This window comes from Poeciliopsis prolifica, unplaced genomic scaffold (genome assembly GCF_027474105.1).
Source record: "Poeciliopsis prolifica strain line A6 unplaced genomic scaffold, Auburn_PproV2 SCAFFOLD051, whole genome shotgun sequence".
Classification (NCBI taxonomy): Eukaryota; Metazoa; Chordata; class Actinopteri; order Cyprinodontiformes; family Poeciliidae; genus Poeciliopsis; species Poeciliopsis prolifica.
This window is the reverse complement of record NW_026562426.1, coordinates 3,481,303-3,499,325: the sequence shown is the minus strand read 5'-3', so window position 1 is coordinate 3,499,325 and position 18,023 is coordinate 3,481,303. Positions and strand designations below refer to the sequence as shown.

The 18,023-nt window shown below is 40.5% G+C and overlaps 3 protein-coding genes across 5 annotated transcripts in view; 2 read left to right on the top strand and 1 right to left on the bottom strand.

The window, feature by feature from the left end:
• Positions 1 to 42: 42 nt before the first annotated feature.
• cunh11orf68 (chromosome unknown C11orf68 homolog) lies at positions 43 to 1,655 on the bottom strand. 3 transcript variants are annotated; one of them, XM_055058663.1, is made up of 2 exons: positions 1,532 to 1,655; positions 43 to 1,147 (listed from the first exon to the last, which is right to left on the bottom strand). In XM_055058663.1, the coding sequence occupies exon 2, from the start codon at positions 1,106 to 1,108 to the stop codon at positions 368 to 370; it is 741 nt and encodes a 246-aa protein (XP_054914638.1). In that variant the 5' UTR covers positions 1,109 to 1,147; positions 1,532 to 1,655; the 3' UTR covers positions 43 to 367. The 3 variants fall into 3 exon arrangements, with proteins under 3 accessions (XP_054914638.1, XP_054914637.1, XP_054914639.1); XM_055058662.1 differs by having other exon boundaries at positions 1,443 to 1,557; XM_055058664.1 differs by lacking the exon at positions 1,532 to 1,655 and adding an exon at positions 1,341 to 1,436.
• An 862-nt stretch (positions 1,656 to 2,517) lies between these two features.
• drap1 (DR1-associated protein 1 (negative cofactor 2 alpha)) lies at positions 2,518 to 7,510 on the top strand. The gene is made up of 7 exons (XM_055058665.1): positions 2,518 to 2,870; positions 3,299 to 3,371; positions 4,419 to 4,512; positions 4,604 to 4,729; positions 5,594 to 5,684; positions 5,787 to 5,875; positions 6,260 to 7,510. The coding sequence occupies exons 1-7, from the start codon at positions 2,829 to 2,831 to the stop codon at positions 6,435 to 6,437; spliced, it is 693 nt and encodes a 230-aa protein (XP_054914640.1). The 5' UTR covers positions 2,518 to 2,828; the 3' UTR covers positions 6,438 to 7,510.
• Positions 7,511 to 10,983: 3,473 nt separating this feature from the next.
• Positions 10,984 to 18,023, top strand: part of LOC129378344 (mitogen-activated protein kinase kinase kinase 11) — a 50,839-nt gene continuing 43,799 nt past the window's right edge. The window contains exon 1 of the mRNA XM_055058657.1: positions 10,984 to 12,858. Within this exon, the coding sequence (XP_054914632.1) occupies positions 12,102 to 12,858 (757 nt within the window). The 5' untranslated portion in view covers positions 10,984 to 12,101. The remainder of the gene's footprint in view (positions 12,859 to 18,023) is intronic.

The window sequence follows — 18,023 nt, the reverse complement described above, 5'->3', positions numbered from 1 at the left end:
AAACACTCTTTGCTAATAAAAACCACAACCGTGTAAAGAAAATCAGTTATTCAGATGTGTTTTATTTGGAAATAGTGTAATATGCAGTACTTAACACGATTTGAAGCTTAAAAAAAACAACAATTCCTTCTAATCAATAAGTTCTGTTCATAACTCAAATAATCCATATAGCTCAAACAATCCAGCCAGTCCCTCAAGTGCTTTATTCCTGAATGGGATCTATCCACAGCAACTTAGAGATGGCAGAACTTAGAAAATGTGCCAGTCAAAAGAAATGGAAGAACTTGAAATACAAACTCCATCAATTTCCACCCAAAGGCCTCGTCTTAAAACCAGTCCGGGGAAAAAGGCACCCAACTAATCTTCCTTATGTTACTTCCAGATTTGTGACTTTGTTGATGATGTGTGAGCGCCTTGGCACACACTCCAGGTCGAACTTGCTCTCATAGATGGTGGGGCAGAGCTTCCAGCGGTTGTTCCTATAGATCCCCAGGTAGGTGTAGACGTCTGGCTTGTAGGAGAGGGGGCATTTAACACCTGTGGCTCGGATGAAGGAGTCCAGCTGTACCACTTCGCCTTCGTCTGTGAAGTTCTGGTTATAGGCGCAGATCACCTGTTTGCCTTCCGCCTTGGGGTTGTAAGGACTCACTTTGACCAGGGAGATTTTCCCCTCCAAGGTTGCTCTGGCCACACACTCCCACGCGTGGTCCAACTTGAAGCCAGAGGCCAAGTGCATGAGCCACTTTCCGGAGAGTACGCCGTGGTTGAGAGCCAGTTCTTTCACAGTCTGAAAGGTGACAGGCCGGGAACTGGTCAGCAGTTTGTCCCAGCTCTCCTGGAGACCAGACACGTCACCTGTAGACGGGCAGTGATTGGGACCCAGCACGGCTATCCACCCCACACGATTGACCCCGTTGTCCTCGTCCCCAAACCGGTACACCTGGGAGGGTCTGTTGCTCTCCAGCCAGCCATCAAACTCGGACCGGGGGGTATTTCTGGAGTCGAAAACGATCCAGGGGTCCATGTCCGCAGCCATGGCCTCCGCGGCGTAAGTCTCTGCGGAAAGGGGGGTCTCCGGCTCGCCGTCCGCGGGGGCTTCTTCCTCCATGACGCCGTCAAGTGTGCGCTCGAGACTGTTGACCGAATCCTGAGGGAGGAGAGCACACGCAGTTGCTGAGTACTACAGTTTAAGTCGGTTTGTTCTACTTCGCCCGTACCGCTAATTAGAATTCCACACCCATAACAATAGCTAAATAGCAACAACGTCCAAACCAACGTTTTCTGCCCAATACACCCCTCTCCACCGTCTGATAAGGCTTGGAGAAGAAATAAACAATCACCTCTGCCCTCCCGCTGAGGCTAGCCCGCCAAGCTAGCCACTTTCGAGCACAAAAACTACTTTTTGAGCAATTTTGAAGGAGCAGCAAGGACTGACAAGTCACCTTTGAACGCAACAGGCGATATAAAATCCACACGCAGTCTGTGGAATTAACAAGTCGTGAGACGTGGCGCATAAATGCGGTCAGTCTACCTGTTGTAGCTCACGTTGTTAGCCAGTGTTGCTCTTCTTCTGCTCCAGGGCGCAGCGATGTTGTTAAAGTTAGCTTCTGATTTGAAGCTTTAAAGAGACATTTCTGCGTTTTAATAGGCCTGTTTTTTTAAAATTGCAACTAATATAATATCTAACAGATTTAGATTAATCAAACTTGGTCTGAATTGTTCTATAATTTTTCTCTGTCTTCGTAATCTCAAAATGTAATAGTCTAAAACCCCATAATTAAAACTTTCTGTAGAACTTTCACTTTTGTGTGTGTGTGTGTGGTTGAAATAGGCTTCCATAAAAAGCAGCAAGTTGTTAGCTGTAAGAAAAATAATAATTTCCTATATGTTTGACTTTGGTGAAAAAAGAAGAAAGTCATAAGAAGTCCTGCATAGTGCAAGCCATGAACAGGACTCTAGGCATGAAGTTAAACAGTGCTGCAGGACTCTAGGCATGAAGTTAAACAGTGCTGCAGGCAAATTGACAGAAAATACTGCAAATAAGACACAGAGGTGGCAGCAGTATGCTGTGAAATAATGTGAAAAATTGAGAGAAATGCAAAATCGGTGCGAAAGATCTAAATATTGCAGTTTTTAAGGTTTCATTAGAATCCTAAAATGTGGTCTACGAAATACCGAAAACAAAGAAAACATTGAAGCGGTTCTCTTTTTACTTTCACAAGTTATGTTGTTTTTCTGCGAATCTTTCCTCGTTAATGTTGTAACAAACCACTTTTGTCAGAACTGGTCAAAAATAATCTAGTTATTTAAAAAAAAAAAAAAAAAAGTGACTTAGCCCTTTAAGCGATTCAGAACCAACTTCAGCTTGATGACGCAGCTCTGCTGTTACCAAAGTATAGGGTCTTTTTAAACCAATTAACGTTCAATATTCCTTTAAAATATTTAGTCATTTTCAGTACTTCGTTACATAATAATATTTTTTAAAAATAACGCGTTTTTTTAAATCAAGAAATATTTTTTATTTATTTGCAGTTTCTTTATGAAAACAACATCAAAATCAAACTGTTTAACGCGTTCACTATATTTATGTCATTTATAACTACCATAGTCTAATTACGAATGCGATTTTTCCTTCAAAGTAAATATGCGGAACAAACTGTTTGTTTGCGGCTGACGGCGCTGGGACCCTGCGGAATCAAACTGACACGACTGACGACAACGTGCTAACAAGTTAGCCGGGACTGGAGGAGGATTGTATATGGTGTAGGCTTATAATTCCGAGCGTTTTTCTATTTTTATTTTACTTTAGCCACAACGTTTATTTAATTATGCCCAGCAAAAAGAAGAAATACAACGCCAGATTCCCCCCGGTGAGTTGAAAGCTTTATTTCTACAGGCGTCAGCACTAGCTAACTTTAGCTAACAGTGAAAATGAGAAGCTATTTGTTGTAGCTACACTTGAGGGGCTTCGAGTTTATTGCCCAGAAAGTCCCAAAAACAACCTAACGGGAAGTATTTGCTAAAGTAGTCAAACTTTTTTTTACGAATAATTCGTAGGTTTCTCCGAATTAGCTAACTAACTTATGTTTCGTGTTTTTTTATCCCAAGTTAGCTTCCAGGAGTCGTTGTTTTTAGCATGTACAGCTAACCCAAGCTGAATTTCTAGAGATGTTATTTGTACGTCTTCTGTGAGTGCATGGGATGTCATGGTACATCCTGCACATTCTGCTGAAACTCCGTAGTAAATTATGCCGTCCGAAGTGTTCGCATAGAAATAACGTCAGATCTGTCCTTCCAGGCAAGGATTAAGAAGATCATGCAGACCGATGAAGAAATAGGCAAAGTGGCTGCAGCAGTTCCCGTTATTATCTGTATCCTTCTGGCTTAAGGTGTTTGCATGCGAGACATTTGACTGTATGCCTCCAAACGTTGAAGTCTACTTTAAGGAACGCTAATTGGCAGCAAACAACTTCCTCACCCCGTTTTTTTGCTCATGTTATGTGTTGTTGAGTGATGTAGCTGTCAAAAGAATTAAATTATTTTAGCTAAAGCACATACACCTCAGCTTGTGTATCATTCATTCTTTCTATGAGATCTTTATTTATTTCGAACAAGTAAAATGTCATAAAAAAATAAGAAGAAAACCAAACAACATAATTAAGCATAAGAAAAAGGACAGCATGTCTATATATTCTATTCACACAACTGTATATATTGCCCACATTACACATATTTGCGCATGGGAGTGTGGTTTGTTTACTCATGTTACAATTTCTACTTTTTCCAAATTATATGTATGCACAACATTTATTATTATTGACTCTGAATGATTTTTACTGTCTTCATCCTCCTGCATGATAATCCATATGTTCAGCTACATTCATATTTAGCAAAACAATCAAAAGCAAAACATTTTCCTTTTCTCTGTTTTTCAATTTACACTCAAGAAATAAAAAAGTCACCCTTTTTTCTTTGTGTTGCTTTTTGAATTGGATATAAAAAAACAGCATATTATTCCATTTCAGTCCCGGTTTAAAAATTGAAAAAAAAAAGTTTTTTTATGAATATTTTTCACCTCATTTGTTCGAGGTTATGGATTCAGAACGCATTCGGCTTTTAAAATATTTTTTCGAACGACATGATGGGTTACTTTGTTGGGGTTTTTTGTTGTTGTTTTTCTTTTTATTTAGCTCAAATATAAAATAGTGGAAACATTATGTGCTTTAATGTGATCAGATCAAACGCTGATGAATGATTTCTGGCTCATGTAAAACTCGAGCAGTGAAATATTAATCCCAAATTTTGACTTAAATCAAAAATATGAATAAAAAAGTTTTTAATAAATCAATTAAAAAACCAATGACAAAGATCATGGATTGGGATCTGCAGCGGTTTATTTTCCTGAGGCAAAGCTTCAGCGAGAGCTCTGGAGCTTTTCCTGGAGTCGCTGCTGACGAAGGCCTGCCAGGTCACCCAGTCGAGGAACGCCAAAACCATGACGACGTCGCACCTGTGAGTTACTGCGTTTGGAACGGGTTTGCCGTAGGTTTTCAAAGGCTGGTACTTTGTCTCTTTGAAAGCCTGTTGCGTCTTCTTTTGGCAGGAAGCAGTGTATCGAGCTGGAGCAGCAGTTTGACTTTCTCAAAGACCTGGTGGCGACGGTGCCGGACATGCAGGGCGAAGGGGAGGAGAACCACACCGAGGCCGGAGGAGAAAAAGTCCCTCGCAGGTAGTTCAGGGAACCAACGCTCTATCGGGGTCAACAGAACAGACTACTCAGAGTTAGGGAAGTACAGTAGAGTCAAAAACCATTTATTCGTTAAAAATAAATAAATAAAAAGTTGCGCCCCCTCCTGGTGTGAGCATGTTATCTGTTACTTTAATTCTGATTTCTTCTTTTTGTCTGTCATTTTTTTGGTTAAGGACAGTTGTTATAATGTGTAACTGTAGCAACAAGTTTTTTTTTCTGTAATTTACAGTTGGGTACTATGACCCCATCTGTTAGCATGTCATGACTGTTGTATAGAAACCATCTTCGGTCAGGAGCCTTTTCTGATTTGTTTCAATACTGACTGCTACTGGAGACCTTTTCTCCCCACAGCATGGTCATTCATAATGGCTCTTTGAAGATACTTGATTGATACGAGTTTCAACAACTTTTTAATTTGTATTTGGGATTAAAAAAAATATTTTTGATTAGGATTTAATTAAACGTCAGCTTACTATGTTAAATATGTCTTACAGTTGTTGAACTTGATTGGTTGACATTTTTGCACAAAGCAACTATGACAGGGTTCCAAATAAGATTAAATACACTTTAAATATGGCTTTGGTTATGTTTTTTTTTAAAACTCCAAATGTAAACGTTTTCTGATTTTATGTTTTGAAGTAACTTCTCTTTACTAAGCAAGTATTTGATGTTTTAGTGTTTCAAAGTAATTATTTACTGAGTTCACAAAGTGAAAACTGAACTGTTGGGAAAACATTCCTGGAAGCAGCACTTCTCATTATAAAACCTAGTTGTTTATTTATTTATATATATTTTTGTACTTTTTTTTTTTTTTTTTTTTTTTTTTTTTTTACATTTTTTTAGGGGCCGAAAGCCAGGATCTGGTCGCAAGAACGGGGGAGCCGGCTCCAAAGGCAAAGACAAGAAGCTTTCTGGAACAGAGTCGGAGCAAGAGGTGGGAGATCATTTACACAGTGATGTTTTAAGGCTTTGTTTTAATGTTGGGAGAGAAAAAAAAACCAACACACTTTTGTGTTTTTATGTTTGGTGAAAACAGGAAGATTCCGAAGACAGCGAGACATACGGGGACGAGGACGACGGCTCCCAGTCAAGCACAAACCAGCAGCCTACATCCATGTTCCACAGGTGAGGAGACGACGATGCCGTGCGTCAGAAAACCCAGAAAAGGTTTCGAGTGACCAGACAGGGAACACAATGGAGGCTGAATGACAGAACCGCTTTCAGGTGAAGTAATTAGGTGCTCAAATTAAAAGCACTTTAAAATAAAGTGCTTTTAATTAAAAAAAATTCTACTTTTAGAGATGATTTATTAAGCTTGAAGCAGAAATAAGGTCAGGTCTCCATGGCTACTAAAAGCCCTCCATTAGAACTACAAATTTGGATGTGCAGGGTTGGGTCATTTCAGAAGTTTACAAAGTGACGTTATAATCCCAAGCCAGTAGAGGGTGCTGTTTTCCCACTGGAATCAGAAGAAAAAAACATTCATTTTCTTCTTGTGTCCCTTCCCAGCTCAAACCCCCCATCCCAGTTTGGGAACACGGGCAACATGGTGACAGCCAATCCGGCTCCGGCCCAGGGCACCATGGCGTTCGCCCCTCATCCCTCCATGGTGAGCGTCGCTCTGCCCCCCCCAGCGTTCGCGCCGCACAAAAACGAGGAGGACGACGATGAAGACTATGACTCTTAGCTACCTCCCTCCCCTCCCCACCAACAACCTCTCATTATCTCTGTCACACACACACACACACACAAACCCAGCATTATTTCCAGATGAAGTTGGCCCCCTGGTGGCTGCTGCAGCAGTGAAGAAGATGACTCTTCATCTTCATCACAGCCCGCTGACTGAAGAAAGCTGTAAGAGACAAAACCTTGTTGTACATTAGGTGTTTTAATTTTTTTAAAAAGCTTTTATTTTAATGTAGAGATGGGGGGGGGTTGTTTTTTAAGCTCGGTCTTTGCTGTTTAGGTTTTTTGTTTGCTTTTTATTTGGTCTTGACTAGTATAACACGGTGAGCCTCAGCAGACAGGATAGGTGTGGTTTATTTCACCTCACAGTTTGTTTCTTTTTCTTTTTTTCAAAATTTCTCTGCATAATAAAAACAAACGCAGTTCCTCCGACCCAAAGAATAATCAGCTTTTAAAGCTCAGGCTGATGCCCAGCCCAGGCGAGTTCTGAAGCGTGTATTTGGTGTCATCTTTCAGACGATTGTTAAGATAGCAGTTGCATCATTTTAGTCGTGCCTGATCTCAGTCGACAGAAAAAGTAGGTGAATTTTTTTTATTTGTCTTTTTTCCCCCACCATGTGTTTGCAACCCGCTGTTTGCTTTTGTTTCAAATTTAGTCTCTACTTTAAACTCAAAATTGATTTCAACCACATCAGCAGGGAGTAAAGATTTAGATCTGAGTGTTTGTTTTTTATTTAATTTCACTTACCATAAATTTATTTGCCTGTAAAATACACAATGAATATTGGACCACGTGTTTTTTTGTGTGTTTTTTTTTTTTGTTGTTTTCTTTTAAAGTTTTTTTTTTTTTTTCTGGCCACACCCTCCAACGTTTGCTCCTCTGTCTTTAACATTCGTTTTTCCTTCTTTTAGATTCTTTATTTTAAACGAACGCAGAGGCGGATCTCCCACTTCCGCGCCCGGCTTGTTGTAAAATGGTTGCGAGACAGTTTACTCTGTATTGTAAACTTTTAATGTTCCTTTTATTTTGTATGGGTGAAATAAAGTTCACATTTCAATTTAAAACAAAAAATAGGCAGATGTTGTGGTTCCTTCGTTGTCGTGAAAAGAACAAAATGAACAAGCACAAGTTCATGTTACGTTCTGCTTTAATGTTGAAGTTTGTTTGTTTTGTTTTTTTAATTCAACCGCAAAAAAAAGTTTACATAAATGTTCCTCCGGAGTCGTACGCTAGATGACACCAACAACCTGAACCTGCTTCTCCATAAAGTTCTGTGTGGTTGTATAGTTTAAAAGTTCAGATAATTTTCCCATGCTAGCAGCGAAAATAATCAGCCAATGGAACAAGTACTTTTTCTTTTTTTTTTAATAAATATCAATTATTGATTCTAAACAAGCACTTATGTCTTGCTTAAAAGTGTAAGTTATTTTTGTCTTATTTCAAGTTCTACCAAGATGTTTGTACTACAAACTAGACCAAAAAATACTTTGTTAGACTTTTTTTGTTTTTGTTTATTTTTGCAGTGTAGGATCAAGTTATGTTCCAAGAGAAATGTCTTCCACCAATCAGGACCTAGTTCTGCGTTGATCCATTTCCCAGTGTAATGGAGCAATGTGCCAAATAGTTAAAACTTTTGACGCTAGTGGGGTGGTTGTTTAAACTTTGTTATGTTAGTATAACAACATGCAAAAGAAACGATGTTATGGCAGATATATTTAGTTAGGGCGTCCATCTTTAGAAAAGTCTCTTTTGGTTCACCGGCTGGAAGTGGAAAAGTGAAACCCTTTGGCATCTTTTGGCAGAGTCGTCAAACTGCTTCCTCCTTCATTTCCCTGTTTCATAACCGCAAATCACATGATTGTAATCCCTTGGCTCTATTTTTCTGCCTCCCTTTTTTCTTTCTTCTTTTTTTGATGTTGCCTCCTCCCTAAATTTTGCAACGCGGAAAGGTTCCCATGGACGCGGCTTCGTGTTCCGTGACTCACACGGCCCTCTGGAAGACAATGCCCAGTATTTATCGGCAGCCTCTCCTTGGGTATTTGAATCAGATTAAGTGCAAGCCAGCACAGGTTGGGAGAAGATCTGCTGGGTTGCTTGTCACCTTTGGAGCGTCAGGGGGTTGGGGGGGGGGGAGCTCCCGCTTTGCCCCTTGGAGCGTCTTCAGCCCATTTCCTCTTCCCACTATTTGTTTGGTTAACCCCGTGCTTTTTACCACCCAACCAAAGAGGCGACTTGGATCTGGTGCCACAAAAACAACTGCATCCTTCCTGCATAAGAGTTGACTCAGCGGACTGGGAGGAAGGCGGAGCCTCTTTTGTGTGTCTGAGTGTGTGTGGTACGGAGGACGTGGGATCGGAGTTTGGGCGGTTGACTTTAGGATTGGTGTTCAGACAAAGAGCAGTACGGGGGAGGGAAGGGAAGGCAAGCCAGCAGAAGGAAGCGCACTGTTTCCACACAGCAGCCAACAGGGGCCAAAGGTGGCCCCTCTGATTCCCATCCGCTCCCATCAAGCTACTGTCTTCCAGGGTGTCTGCACTTTTTTTTTTAAAAAAAACAAGAGGAAATGTGAGGGAGGGAAAAAATGAAAAAGAAATTCCCTAATGTTTAGGCTTGAATCAAATACACTTTGTTTCAGCTCTTAACAAGACAACTGTCTAATTTCATGTGTATTTTATTGTTTTAAGCGTTGAGTCTGTTTGCTGTTCAGTTTGGTTGCTTGCTAAAATGACATAAACAAACTTGCATAAAAACTTGAACGTTGATGTGGCCATAAATGGAAGGATTGGCACCAAGTCGACAAGACATGTCCCACTTTTAAATTTGTATACAGTTTTTTTAATTTATTTATTTGTATGTGCTTGATTAAAGTTTCTGGATAAAAATAGTGGTATAAAAATGTTTCCCTTCTGGATTTATATACCTTTTTCTCAATTCGTCATGTTTTAAAGGGACAGTATGATGTGAAATGAACGTTTGGGTTTTATAACATGTTATTCTCTCATCAAATACATATCTGGAGTGTTGCTTTGATTCTTTCATGCATGTTTGAGAAATCCTTTAAGCTCCATGGCAACCATTCAGCTGTGCAAAAACGCCTGGTTGGACCTAGCCCCGCCTTGAAGGACAAAGTTCTTCCTCTGAGCTGCAGTTTCCAAGCTTCCACCTCCCTAAGCCTTCGTCTGCCTCCCGCCGCTCCAACTCCTTCAGACTAGCCAGCAGCAATTAGCAAACATCTTGTGGAACTATGCGAGCCACTTCTCAGTGCCATTCTGGTGAAAACGTGAATCAAATGCACCTTGTTTCAGCTCGTAACAATACTACTGTCTAATTTAATGTGTATTTAATTGTTTTAAGCGTTTAGTCTGTTTGTTGTTCAGTTTGGTTGTTTGCTAAGTTTTTTTCATCAGAAGCGATAAGGAAGCGATGACTTCCTGAAGGCAGAGTTTTAGAAAGTGCAGGAATTTTTACAGAAACAGTGGCCCAATTTTCTTTGTGCTATGCCAAGAAATCCCAATAAATTAAAAAAAGCGGAATGAGAATAATGCTTTTATAATTGGCGTAGGAAAATAAAATGGATGAAAGAGTTTCAATATATTTCAGAAATAACCCAAAGAATTGGGACATACATCAAATGGAATATATATCTTTTAGGAAATTCCGTTCTTTAACCAAATATTAAAGGTTCAAATGAGTAACTCTTCCTGATTTCTAAATTGAATTAAGCCTTTTCCCCCCAGAGATGGGCTTATTATTCAACACATGTTGTAAAACCTAGACAAGCACGATCTAATGGTGTGTTTTTCAAAATAAAAGCAATTTTTAAAGAATCATAGCTGGGGGTTTTTGCCCTTCAAATTGCAATTTTGTGTTCCTTCTCTTTAAAAGTAAACATTCCCTTCTACACAGAAAGCACACAGTCTCGGTCAGATTGTGTTTTTAGCATTCTGTCATTAAATATGTGAGATGTGAATGAACAAGGATTTCAGTATGAAATATTTCAATGGAAATGGCTCCAACCAGTTGGTTAAAGGCAAACAAACAAAACGAACAATAAGATCAAATTAGTGATAAATCTTCTTTTCACTTCATTTCACCAGAATACAAATGTAATCAAACGGTTTGTATGTTTTCAAAGGTAAATTAAGGCACATTTTGGGTTCAGTAGTGCATATCATATTTCAAATTGGTTGAACTCTTAATTTTTTTTAATTATTGGTGATATCAATGTAATTAGTAGATTTTAATACGCTTTAGTTCAGAACATTTATCAAAGTTAACTGGACGTACTTAAATTCTTTTAAAAGGAAACGTGATTTTCAAAGAGAAACTTGCCACTCACAACATGGCGGAAGCGTTTAATCACGGCAGTGCTCCGTCTACTTCTCGTCTGGCTCGGGCTTCGAGGCCCGTATTGACAAACTTTTATTTTGAAATCGGAAGTTTTGTGTTTACTTCGTCCCCATTGGCGGGAGCGTGTCAGCTGACATTGTTTCCTGTTGGGAGAGGAAAAGTTTTGAAACCCCACCCTCCGGCACAGCGGCTGTAAGCTGCGACATTGGAGCGGTCGGAGGTGCTGGCTGCTGAAGGCTGACCGAGGAAGAGGAACGGAGTAAGAAATTGTCACGGAACAGTTCCGCAGTTTGGACACCGTCGTTATGAAGCGGAGCGCCGAAGTGAACCGGGCCCGGCGCTGAACTCCCAACAAGAACCAAAAGTTAACGGGAATAGTTTGTTTTTCTTTCTTTCGGTTGTTTTTTTTTCCTCCTCAAGACTGAAAAGCCAAGGAGGTTTGGAGAACTCTTCCTGTTCCCAGAGTCGGCGGCTCGCAGTTTACGTGTGAGCTCCTTCATAACACAGCCAGCATGGATGTTGTGGCGCACCGGATTGCGGGATTTCCTGCGTGGTCACCTCAGTGTCGCGTACAGGCGCACTTTCTGGGTCCTCGGGCTTAAATAATGAACAGTGGTCAGCGCTTGAAACTTGTCGTAAAACACTGGTTGGCTGGACTGAATGCTCCTTTTCCTGCTATTCTTCTCCTCCTCTCAGCGCTTCCTGCTTATGATGGCCACTCTCTTAATGGCTAAAAATACATAAAAAACCGAATATGGACTATCGAGTGCGTGGGGAATGTTGATTTGGACTCTTATCTGTAAGCGGATTCATTCCTGAACATTAATTTTGAACTTTGACTCTTCGGACTTGCTCCTCAACAGGTGGTTGTTCTGAATGAGGAGGGGAAAGGAGGACAAATTCAGTCATAATGAGTTGATTCCAGAGTCTTTTAACCAGGATGATGAGATGATAATCTACTCACACCATGTGCGGGGAAACCACACACCACATCAATCTTTCAGAGTTAATCACTGCTTTCTTTCAGAGATTTGATAAATGCTACGAAAAGCAAACCGTCTGAGGACTGCTGAAATGGAAAGATTTGAGTTTAATCCCAGAACAAATGGAAGACACTTGGCTTTCATTTGTCCCTGAATCCTCTTCCATAGCCCACCTGTTGGTCTGACTTTTGAACACACCTCATTGGTCCCTGATGAGACAACAACAAAGACAGGAAAGGGAGCAAGGTGCAATAAAGTACTCCTTTGTACTTTATTTTCAGACCCCTGGAGTGCGCAGTCGGATCCAGTCAGGCAATATAGTGGAGGTTCCATGGAGCCTCTGAAGAACATATTCAGTCGTAGCTCGCTGTCGAACTGGAAGAACTTGGATCAGTCCCAAAAAGGGAACTTCACCAACCCTGTATGGACAGCCTTGTTCGACTATGAGGCCTCCTGTAAAGACGAGCTCACCTTGCGTAAAGGTGACCTGGTGGAGGTTCTCTCTCAGGACTCTGAGATATCTGGGGATGAGGGTTGGTGGGCAGGTAAGGTCAACAACAAGGTGGGCATCTTCCCATCCAACTACGGCTCCTTCAAGCCTAGTGGATATGCCAAGCTACCAGGTACCAGCGTGGTGGAGGAGCTAAACCGTGCTGTGGTTGGCACTGTTGATCCCGAGGAGGTGGATTTCCGGGAGCTGAGCTTGGAGGAGGTGATTGGGGTTGGGGGCTTCGGGAAAGTGTATCGAGGTACATGGAGGGGCGAGCTGGTCGCCGTGAAGGCGGCCCGGCAAGACCCGGACGAGGACATCAGCGTGACAGCGCAGAATGTGAAGCAGGAAGCCCATTTGTTTGCCATGCTCACCCACCAGAACATCATCGCCCTGAAAGGGGTGTGCTTGCAGGAGCCCAACCTGTGCCTCATTATGGAGTATGCCTCGGGTGGGCCACTGAGCCGGGCGCTGGCCGGCCGCCGCATTCCGCCTCACATCCTGGTCAACTGGGCTGTGCAGATAGCAAGAGGGATGGTGTACCTGCACAATGAAGCCATCGTCCCCGTCATCCACCGGGATCTCAAGTCCAACAACAGTAAGTCCTTAAAGTCTTTCAACTGTAACACCCTGGTCTGTCCATCTGTGTCTAACTGGTGGATTTAAGGTTAGGGATATAATCATAGGGACCTTAGTTGTTTCTAAAAGGCCTTTAGGTGCTTATTCACCTGTCATGGCAATAGCGAATGAATGTTACCAGTTTCAAGGTTTTAAAGCTCTTTGATTTTAAAACAGAAAAAAAATTGTGTAATGCAGGTTGCTGTGGGTGGCTGAAAGCAAGTTCTAGGTGTCATTGTCAATCTTTCTCTGGTTTGTAAATTTTTTTCTGTCGTGCTATCTCTAACCTTTAAAGAAATTCACACATGGAGTGAAGGGAGTGTCTGAGAAATGGGTGACTATGAGCGGGGTACTGTCACTGCTCCAGCAGGACTAAATGAATGACTCAATTACTCAAGAGAACATTGTCACATTCCTCACCTGATAGAAATAAGCGTCATTCATGTGATTTCATGTTTGTTGAACCAGGGAAATATCATAATTTTTCATTGTGGGTTGCTAATACTTTTTTGCGGTAGCCCAATCACATGACTTGCATGCTGACAAAAGCAGGCCTCAGTGATAGAGACCTCAAGGTCTTTGAGTGAGACTTCGACGGGACAAGAGTACTTTTCTGCCGAGCAAAGGTCAGGAAATGTTTCCGCATCAGCACCTTTGGGACTCATCCCTCGGACTTTGATACCTAAGGAGGCAGCATGTCGGCGGAACACGTCTCTACTGTTCCTGTATTTTTACCTTCAGTTTCTTTCTTCCAGCTACAGTTTACAGTCGATGGTATTACTTTTACCGATGTGCAGTTCTGTCATTTCCTGAGAAATATGGCTTTGACTGATGAGGTTAATCTGCTTGATTCAAGTTGTTTATTGCACACTTTGAGGGGAGGAGGACATTATGAAGCACATCCCAAGACATCCCTCCTACATATGCATCAGTCTCAGTCGTCAGATCATTGACATGATTGTCATCACAGATATCTTCACCCTCCCTTATCTTTACCTGTCAGGGTTTCTCTCCCAGATGAAAACTCATCTCCTGCAGTGCAGGAGAAGAAGAAGCAGCAAGAAATTATGGTAATACGGTGTTTGTATATGGGGCAGGCCAGCTCCAACACAATCCCTCTCTGTGTGCGCAGCGAGATCATATCGCTCTCCTGCCTCCTCTTGTTTTTTAATTCTTCTCTTGAGCTTTTGTCCCTGGCCTGCCTCTACATGTCTCCACACTCACGTAGCCCCGTTGTGTCACTGAGCAACATCCTGTTGTGTTGGAGGAAGGATAGAAGAAAGATCGGTGGGGGTGGAGGGATCTCACCAAGACAATGTCTTTTTTTTAATTGTTTTTGTTTAATAGGTTTTGCTAATTGGTTTGACAAACAGGTGCAGAAGCATCGAAGGGCGATCTTAAAAGGAAATAAAACAGTTTTTTGAACGATAAGGTTTGTAGTTCAGCAAAAAACAGATCAGCCTCTGAAAGAGGTGTCAGTTCCTCAGACTATTGATGCAAGTTCTTCTTTCTCGAGGTGCCATTTTATTTCATAAATCTGTCACGCTTGTTTTATCTCCTTTCTTTCATATCTGTATCCCCAAGTGAACTGTATTGCAGCGTGGCAGCAACTTGTAAAGGAAATATTAAAAGATGGAATCGAATGCAACATTTTGCTTTTGTTGTTGTGATCTGGTCAATCGAAAACCACAGGTTAAGAAAATGACGAGCGCAGCATAAAAAAAAAGAGAACTTGGGGATAATTGGGCTCATCTGTCACAGTGATGGATGGAGGTGCAAAGCCATTATCCTCACAGGGCTCATAAACAACTGCCAAGAGTTGCTGTTGAAGCTAATGACCAGCAGAAGATGCTGATTAAACAGGAGCGTGCTGGAGAGGGTGCATTGTGGGGGCGCTTGGGTCGAAGCCAGAGGGCCATAACTTGAATTCCAGTGAACACGGACAAAGAGAAGAGAGTACAGGATTGTGTTTGGATGTGTGCAGGGGAGTTGTACTTTTGGCACGTTAGCTTTTTTTTGCAGCTGGTATTTTGAGACTTTGCATGAACTGGAATCCCTTTAAAATCCTTTTGCTGCATGCTTCCAATCAGGGGCCCCCAAAAAAGACATCTTTCTTAGAAGTAAAACAAATTATTATTATTTTTTAAAAATATTCATTTGTCAAACTAAACACAGCTGTAAAGCTAAAGATCTGCTTTAAAAGTATAATTGGTAAATTTTAGACTCTCCCCAAGCAGGTAATCTACCTAATGAATTTGATAATATCAGTTATACTTGTGTGAAAAACAGCAGAACAGCAAAAAGCATTTTGCCCAACAAGCCATACCGATCCAATTTTTTCTCTACCGATTCAGACATCTGAGATTCAGTAACGGCTCATATCTTACCCGAAACAGAAGAATAATGGTCTGACATATTGACGCAATGTAAATTTAATTTGTTCACTCAATTCTATCAGGGGTATGACGGCCAATGTCAAATAAGTAATAAAGAAACAAACTGAAACTGACGACAAAAAGTGGGTTGACAGCCTTGGTCAAAAATATAAAAATAAACTGCAATAAACCTTCTTTCAAATAATTCAGAAAGTGCTATTATATAAATGTAATGTAAAATAAATAATGATGGATGTCGCTGCTTAGAGTTAGACTGAACAGATCTGCCCAGTGGATCGAACACATCGTCACGATACCCAATCTAGAAATGTTTTTCAATGTCAAGCATTGCTGTTGAAAACCACAACAAAGGGTTCATTTTGATACATAAATATCACCAATGACATAGTAAGAACGGCTATAATCAGTCATAAGTTAGCCTTGATTGACTCTAATTGATTGAAAGTAAAAAGCGGTCTTTTTGAATGTTAGAACTATGGCCCACTGAGTCTCTAATCAGAAATAGATTGGCAGTCAGCGATATGTTCTTTTTCACCATCCGTCAAGTTCTGCTGTGCTCTTTTCACCCTGTGTGTTTAATTTGATTTATTTTCCTGCACAAAGCCTTCATAGACCCAAAACCAGCTATATGCAACACCACAGCACATAAAACTTTGCAGAGAGCTTTACTTAGAAATGCCAGCGGGGGGAAAAGCGCCAAGCTAAGCACTCTCTGGGCCGGTGCTTAGAGACTTCTTTCTCAGGAAGAAGCCGCAGATAGATCTTGGATCAACACAGCCTCGAGTGGACAAACATCTGATGTATCTCTTTACTGGCATGTTTTCATTCAGGGCCCCCAGTGTCCCACGATGTCACGTACTTAAAAAAAAACAAAAGACAAAACATCAATAGTGTGCGATGTTTTCTGCATGTATGTGGGGAATTGATGTCCCTGCTTGTATTATGTGCTTGATACAAGATACCCAAGCATTCTTTTTCTTCTCATGACTGTTTAAATTTAGCAAATTAAATGTTGAGCTTATGTAGCGACAGGTTCCTTTGATGATCGAAAGTACACAAGGTTGCTTAAGGTAATTAAAGTTACATAAGGTTGTGAAATTTATTCTCAATTTATGCGCTGGGCAAATCACATTGGCAGTGAATGAAGCACTAAAAAAGATCCACCATGTGTAACATAATCTGTTCTGTCCCACACTCGAGATACTGCCATCATAATTTTCTGTCCAATCTATGATCTTGTTTTTTTTACTTTTTTCTTCCAAGAATTTGACTTACTGATACAGATTTTAGTCCATGAGTGGACATTCAACACTAAAACAGAGGTTTTGAAAAAAATAAAAACCTTTAATCTGACTCGAGCATCTTCATATTACCAGTAAGAGCAGTTAGCGAGGTTAGCATTACAAAATCTCCATTCTCCACATATCTAAAATGTCCTACATTAAAATTCAACTAGGGAAGCTTCAATGCCTGGATGCAATGCTACTTTAAATGGTCCTGGCTGGCATTTACAAAGCAGCCAGTCCAGGAGAGCTGTTTCATTTTCTTATCGCTGATTGACTGTCCCTTTAATAGAGGCGATATGGATAACTGTAGAGATTAGCTTCTTCTGACCCATAACCTTAGATTTGCAGTCAGACATTCTCCTTTAACATTTTCTGATAAAAAGCAGAATCAACATCTCTATGAGTTATGACACCGAGCAAACAAAGTACCCCCACACCACATTGCACAGTTGATATAATTCAGTTTTTTCTGAAATGCTGCACACTTTCCTAATAGTCCAAAGAATAGTTTCTCATCAAGATTTTTTTTCCAGGAAATGTTGAGGTCTTTGTGTTATTTTAGTAAGCAGTGTATCCTGCCTTGGAACCCTCCAATGGAGGCCAATTTCATCCTGTCTTTACTGTGGAGTCATGAACTCTGACATCAACTGAGCAAGTAAGGCTTTAAAATAATTTTATAACCTTTCATACATTGACAGATTTTTTAAAAGATGTTCTTAAATTTCTATAGATTAAAGTATGATGTGTTGCTGTTTAAGATCTGCTGTTGGACAGGTTCTATGTGAAGAATGTTTTTTATGATCATTTTTAGGTTTGTAGTTTCTAAAGAAATTAAACAAGAACATGCTCATTCCTGTTTTACCAAGTCGGGAAACTATATTTTTACACAGGGCTGGGGCTGTTGGGGTAAGTTCCCCCCCCCTTATTAAACCCAACCTTCATTTTATATTGATGGGTTTTACCTCTTTCTGCTAATAGTTTAGTTTGGAACTTTCAATTCAGCTCCATTCAGAGTGATCAATCCCAAAAGGAGCTCACATTTGTTTTCCCTAATTTTAATGCACTTAATTTTTTTTAAATAGTTGAATAATACAAAAACCTAAATTGAAGTAGATGCCTTTTCTTCCAAGGCACTGTAATTGTCACTATCCCATCACCAGAACCCAATGCTAAAGCTGAATATCACTTTTAAATGTCAAAAATGTCCTATTCCTTTATTTTCTTCCTTACTTAAACTGAAACACTTGTATTTTTTACTTAAAAATTTTGAAATTGGACTTGGTTGTAGCTGGGCTAACAATTCTGCCTTTCAAAATAACAAATTTTATTGGATGATAAATTGACCCAGAAATCTCTGAGATAAATGATACTATTGCCATTTAAAGACCATTTTTAGGTAATATAAAAGGCATAAAAAAAGCTATCATTTTGTGCAGAACACTCCACAGTGGAACTGGGAGATA

Bases quoted from the DNA above. Each gene is read 5' to 3' on its own strand.
- cunh11orf68 (XM_055058662.1), bottom strand. From the start codon at position 1,514: ATGCGCCACGTCTCACGACTTGTTAATTCCACAGACTGCGTGTGGATT. The intron at 1,148-1,442 runs GTGACTTGTCAG...CTCCTCCCTCAG, and splicing joins ATCGCCTGTTGCGTTCAAAG to GATTCGGTCAACAGTCTCGA.
- drap1 (XM_055058665.1), top strand. From the start codon at position 2,829: ATGCCCAGCAAAAAGAAGAAATACAACGCCAGATTCCCCCCG. The intron at 5,685-5,786 runs GTGGGAGATCAT...TGGTGAAAACAG, and splicing joins GAACAGAGTCGGAGCAAGAG to GAAGATTCCGAAGACAGCGA. The intron at 5,876-6,259 runs GTGAGGAGACGA...GTCCCTTCCCAG, and splicing joins CCTACATCCATGTTCCACAG to CTCAAACCCCCCATCCCAGT.